Genomic DNA, 6,290 nt, shown 5'->3' with positions numbered 1-6,290 from the left:
AAGAAAGTGAATAAGTATTTCCCAAAATGTCGAGTTATTTTTAATAAAATGACTAAAACTTATTTTTGAATCTGCCAAAAAACCTCCTCCAGGAACCTGTTAACGTTAGTTAGGCTAATAAATGCATACACACTGACTAAAAACATTATATTGCGATTATATATTGCAGCGTCCGCGATTTAGATATATAAAAATATATTTGAAAATGTGAAAAATGTTTTAGAAAAGCTGAATTGACAACTTTTCTTAACAACAGGAAGGACACCGAGTAAACGCGCCAAACAGCCTAATACATTTGTACAGCTGTTGGCTCTAAACCTGTTTATATAAAGGGATCAACTTCAGTAATGTCATATTAGTTTAGAGCACTTGTAATAATATGAGCAGAACAATGTGTTTCTGTGGCGTTCACGTTCATACACCAGAGCCTTTTATTATCACACCTGCCCACACGTTTATACGCTGTGTGTCGAACAAATCTCACATGTAACGCCCCAAGAAAAAAAACACACACATACCACATCATAAAAGCTTTAACATACCTGAGCACTGAGCTGCTACATGCCGATGCTTTCGAGTAAATATCGACTGCAACGATCCCCCCACCGCCGGAAGTCTTTCTCCTGCAGACTGCGCTCGTATCCGGTGTGTTTTATCATCGGAGCTTCTCGTTGTGGAAGTTACCAGAATAACAGCAGCTGGAGCTGAATCGGTCTGTGCTTCAAGTGTCCGGACTCCTCGACGTCCAGGTTCTGCTGTGGAGGAAGACGTCCTGTAGCTCTTCCTCTTCCCCCCAGAAAACTGAGCACACAGTTGTTCCTCCTGACGTCAAATGAGGAGGACTCTCCCCGCCCAGGACACCTACAGGACGGCCATGAGTGTAGTAACACACCGGAGCTCCATACAGTGGGGCTTCAGTCACTAACTGTGCAAAATATGAAGTAAATACAGTCAGTTCTTCCTCTTTGTGTCCTAAAATAACACGTTTCTTAAAATAATTGGAAAAATCAATTCATTAATTCATGGTTTTATCATGAAACAAGAAGTTATAGTGCATCACTGCACTGTTTTATGAAAAATGACACCTGATTTCAGAATATTTTCTTATATTTTTATTGGCTTTTTTACATACATAACATCTGCAGAACAATACAAAAAGAAAAATAAATCAAAAGACAGACAGCCATGAGTTTAGTTACACACCAGAGCTCCATACAGTGGGGCTTCAGTCGCTAACTGTGCAAAATATGAAGTAAATACAGTTAGTTCTACCTTTATGTGTGAAATAAATGGAAAAATCAATCATTTTAATTCATGTTTTTATTATGAAACAAGAAGTTATGGTGCAAAATACTTAATGATTTCTTTTTTTACATACATAACATCTGCAGAACAATACAAAAAGAAAAATAAACCAAAAGACAGGACAGCCATGAGTATAGTTACACACCGGAGCTCCATACAGTGGGGCTTCAGTCGCTAACTGTGTTAAATATAAAGTAAATACAGTCAATTCTGCCTCTCTGTGTCCTAAAAAACAAATTTCTTCAGAGAAATCACTCATTTTAATTCATGATTTTATCATGAAACAACAAGTTTCAAACAAGTTATGTGGAGTTACATTCAGGAGGGTGCAAGGGCTGTGGCTTTAATGTATTCTATAAATGGGTCCCAAACTCTCTCAAAGTGATCATTGGAGCCACTTTCGGTCACCTCTTTCAGTCCAGCTGGGTGGATGAAGAGTCTTCCAGTGGAGGGGGATCAACATCTAACAAAGTTTATTATTCTGAGTTTAGATCCAGACAGGTTGGTATTGTTCTCTCCTGCTATGCCAAAACAGCTAAAATACTTAATGTTTTGAGAAAATTGTGGATTGGATCAACTACAGACTAAAATGAACAAATGCATCATAAATAAAAAGGTAACCACATGCTGTGTATGAATAATCTTAATGAATTAGTATCCTGTAAACAAAGCTGTCAGATAAATGTAAAGTAAGTTTTTACCTATGTAATATAGAAGTATTCTATAACAACTCTTGAGTAAATGTACTTACTTTGCATCACTGCGTATTACATTTAAACTATATTGAAGTCCCTTTAGGGATAATACCATACAGAATACAGCAGACTGTGTAATCTCAATGTAATCTTACAGCAGACACACTATGATTCCCACTATCATATATTATAGGGATACAACAGGAGCAAATTGGGACAGACTACTGGTCAATATTTAAAGACAGTCTCAATAGTCTTATATTTCACTGGTGACAAAAGGACTAAGACACATTTGGCTTTACTCCCAATTAGTTTTCCACTTGAGTTTCCAACAGCAGCCAGCGTACAGTGCAGACTGTGCAGTTCCTACCAGCATTAAATCAGTAATCATGTAATAGAATAAACTCTAGTACATTTAGTCCAGTCAGATTGATTTCATTTTGTTTCTGAGGCAGTTCATCTTTAATAATGAGCAGATAATCATAAAGTATTTAATAGCCAATGTATAATCACGATAATCACATTTTTTACTATTTTATAGAATATTTTATTGACATTTATAAAATGACATGTTTCAGGCAATGATTAATCAAGAGAATAATTGATAGTAAAACACATTGCAATGTGTGGCTAAAAATGTACAAAACAGCAAGCAATTATAAACAAGTTGACCACAACACACAGAAGTGGTTTTAAGTAATAACAGCTGAACAAAAATATGCACACAAACTGAAAGCTGAGAGAAACACTGTAAACATACAACAGGGCTCAATTGTACTGTCATGTCACCAACAATTTATATATATATATATATAACTAATTGTCACAGAACAAACTTGCATAGTGTTGACAGTGTGAGTGCACAGTACTAAAATAACCTGAGATAGACTCACTGACCCTACACCTTTATTGAAATAACATCAGAGTGAATAAGTACTTAGACCAAATCATGCTTTTCTTAAAAAAAAAAAAAAAAAACACTTAGTTCAGTGTAGAAAAGAAAAGAGGAAAAAGAAAGCACACATACAACTGTGATTACACCTACAGGTGATATCATTAAATCAGACATGTCACTGTTGTTTGGGATGATTAATTTACATGGCACCGCTTTATAATCAGTCCAGGATGAAGCTAGAAGATAATGAATCAAATATGTATTAAATATGTGGTTTGAAACAGAAAAAAGGCACACTGGACTTGGCTCATTTACAGTATTATTAAAATCTAAATTTCCCTTTACAATTTAATGTACATTTAATGTTGCAACCATTCCTGTAGTTTACATTTACAGCAAAAAGAATTTATCATGATTACAAAAGAGGACAAACCTTCAAAATTTGAGTTACTGATTCTACAATTTTTATTGGAAAACAATAAAAATCCAAAACATCTAAAACACAGCCTAATCTACAGGCATTTGTGCAAAATAAAAAAAAAATGTGCAAAAGTGTAAAGAGAAAAAAAAGTAGTTTTAAATAATATTGATTCACTTCACTTGAATAAAACAAAAGTAAAAAGTATTTACAATAGCTCATCATGGCATGAGGCTCATCTGAATATAGGAAAGATGTTTTTGCCACTATTAAAGGAAAAGATTGAAAAAGAAGCCAGCCGAGGGGAGCTGACGATAGCACCCTACAGAAATCTAAACCCACTTCTCCGTGTGCGGCTGACCCTGATGTCCTCGCAAGCAGTCGGTCCACAGCTTTTAAAAAAAAAAAACATCCTGGCACCTGATGCCCAACCACAGGCTCTTGGACGTGTAACCCCAGGCAACACGAAGGGATGTCAGGTGTCTGGGGAACGCCACATGGCAATGTCACTGGATACCAGAGATTTCCTCAGAGGGAGTTCACTGTTGCAGTTTTCCCCCACAGGGCCGGAAAGGGAAGAAGAGGAGGAGGAAGGAGGAGGAAGGAGCAACTCTGTAGTCACCAGGTGTGGAAGCGTCACTGCGGTGCAGCTGTGAGATTGGCCAGAGCAAAGTTTTGCTGTAGCACCACCAGAGAGCTCCGGAGCTGTGAAGAGAAGAAGAACTGACTCAGCACCTACAAACACCTCCTACAAGACGGCTATGAATTTATGTGATGGACTCCTGGTGGTTGTATGATAGAAATGCAAGTCTGCGCTTTTTAAGCAGAATTAATGAAACTTCTTTAAATTAATTTTTAAACTCATAGTCCAGTAAACACTTTAATCTCTTCTCATTTATAGATCCTAACTACATTTCTAAGTAAATTTACAGTTGACCTCAACACATCCATCCTTTTAAAAGAGTTATCAGACTCGCTCTGTCCAAAGCTAACAAAATCAATGTACCAGCACCTCTAAAGCGCACTGATTAACAGCTTCTATGTCATTTGTTTAACCCTTACAGAAAGCTTAGTGTAAAACATGTAAATTCGGGGTTTTACAGGGGTTAGGTGGTGGACTATTTCGTGGTTCTGAGCAGTTGCCAGACAACTAGCACAGATTCCAGGAAGTAACAAGTCCGGCCTAGACTAGCAGCTTCCTGGAAAGAAAAAGGAAACTGGCACATAACAACAATTCCCAGTAAATAATTTGTGAAAGATTTACATCCAGAGCGCTGACACGCAACTCTATTTTGCACAAAGCCGGGCCAAAACTGGAGCTACAATCAAACGTCTCATTTATGTAGTGCATTTGCAGCTTAAGCAGCCGATCCTACCTGTTCTAAAAGGTTGATGGAGTCCTGAAGTACAGTTTTTAGCAGCTGCACATCCTCTCTGGTCCTATATCCTGGTCCCTGTTTGGGACCATATTCGGAGGCCAAGCTGTCAAACAGAAAGAAGGATATTATTCTTATGTGCAAACTATGATATTTACATTTTTTACATTCAAAAGGCAGAAGACATAAAAACAGACAGAAACAAAGTGAAGGAAATGTAAGAAGAGGTCCAAGAATGGCACTGATGTAAGACTATCTCACTTACATAACCACATTTACTGAGGCTGACAAACAGGCACTTTCAACACTGTGAGTCATTAGAACAAGAGCTCTCTTGTATGTGGGCTGCTTAAACGATGCAGACAAAAAAAAAAAAAAAAGAGACAAACCCCTTCCCCCTCTCCACCCACACCAAGACTTCTGCTTTCTGAGTGATGATGGCAGTTGCTGATACAGTTACTGATTATTATATATATTATAAATCAAAAGGAAAGATCCCCAAAAATATATATATACACTGTATATATGCTAGTTGCAAAGAAAGTTATCCGACCTTGCCTCGCTCCTCTCCCTCAGCCGATGCTTTGTGCTTAGGTACATGCGGTGGGCTACATCCTCCATGGCCCACAACTTAAAAAACAGACCCAGATTCATCACCGTCAGAATCAGCAAACTGAAAGAGAGAAAAAGAGTTTAATCGGATCTGGTGCACAAAATGACATAAAAAAAAAAATAAAATAAAAAAAAAAAAAGAGGCAAAAGGGTAGGGGAAATTACCACACACAACCTTTGACGTAATGACTTATTTATAATCAAGGCACTTTGTCACACCCAGATTCTACATCTAATCAAATCTGAAATAAAGTAGTCAGTAGTTACAGGTAAAATACAGGCACAATGTGTATTCCTTACTTCACAATACAAACAACATTGTTTCACAGGTGTGTTTACACATTGTTAACTTACATCACACTCATTCCAGCCACTATTGTCGTGGTGTTCCATCTGCTCGGGCCTTTCATTTCTATGGGGCCTGAAAGACAGATCAATAAATTATTGATTTTTTTTAAAATGCTGGCTGTTTGAAAATAATACCTGGGTTGCCATAAATAGGAAAAGTTTCCAGTCTCAAGATTCTTCAGTTCCTTCAAAAAAAAAAAAAAAAAAAAACTTGTTTTGAAATGTTCAAATGGACACTGTAGTAAACATTAAGTTGCTCAACACCGTGTACTAAATTCTCAAAGCATTGACAAAGCCTTCGAAGCAAGAGTGTATTGTGCAAACTGCACACCAGACAACGGCCACAGTTATAACTGCTGACAACCAGAGGCATCATCGTAGTACGTTACAGTATCAAGCTGTTGCAAAACGCAGCATGCCACTGGAAGGCCTCACATGCTCATAGCTGACTTCAGTCGGATTAAGGAGATTTGTACCAAGGTTTTAAAATGTACATGTTTGATATGTTAAAATTAAAGTTTTAGACAAACTTTTGGCATCACTATATACACTCTCCGAAATATTAAAGCAACTAAAAATGAAAATATCACATCTGGAAATCAAATCTCAACTAGGCAGCCCTAAAAAAAAAAAAAAAAAAA

The 6,290-nt window shown here is 37.1% G+C and overlaps 2 protein-coding genes across 2 annotated transcripts in view; both read right to left on the bottom strand.

Moving 5' to 3' along the window:
• zdhhc23b (zinc finger DHHC-type palmitoyltransferase 23b) overlaps positions 1 to 820 on the bottom strand; it is an 8,571-nt gene extending 7,751 nt beyond the window's left edge. Inside the window, exon 1 of the mRNA XM_035652208.1 lies at positions 543 to 820. The gene's annotated coding sequence lies outside the window, so the exon portion shown is untranslated. The remainder of the gene's footprint in view (positions 1 to 542) is intronic.
• A 1,729-nt stretch (positions 821 to 2,549) lies between these two features.
• On the bottom strand, positions 2,550 to 5,722 carry LOC118325493 (protein Aster-C-like; the record flags this gene model as incomplete). Its single annotated transcript, XM_035658238.1, is given in 4 exon segments — positions 2,550 to 4,018; positions 4,690 to 4,795; positions 5,243 to 5,362; positions 5,656 to 5,722. Coding segments are annotated over 4 exon segments (362 nt in total), but the record flags the coding sequence as incomplete, so codon positions are not given.
• Positions 5,723 to 6,290: the final 568 nt, after the last annotated feature.

This window comes from Morone saxatilis, unplaced genomic scaffold (genome assembly GCF_004916995.1).
Source record: "Morone saxatilis isolate NCDOM2014 unplaced genomic scaffold, NCSU_SB_2.0 Contig0, whole genome shotgun sequence".
Lineage (NCBI taxonomy): Eukaryota > Metazoa > Chordata > Actinopteri > Moronidae > Morone > Morone saxatilis.
The sequence above is the reverse complement of the archived record's forward strand: the minus strand, read 5'-3'. Positions and strand labels throughout refer to the sequence as shown.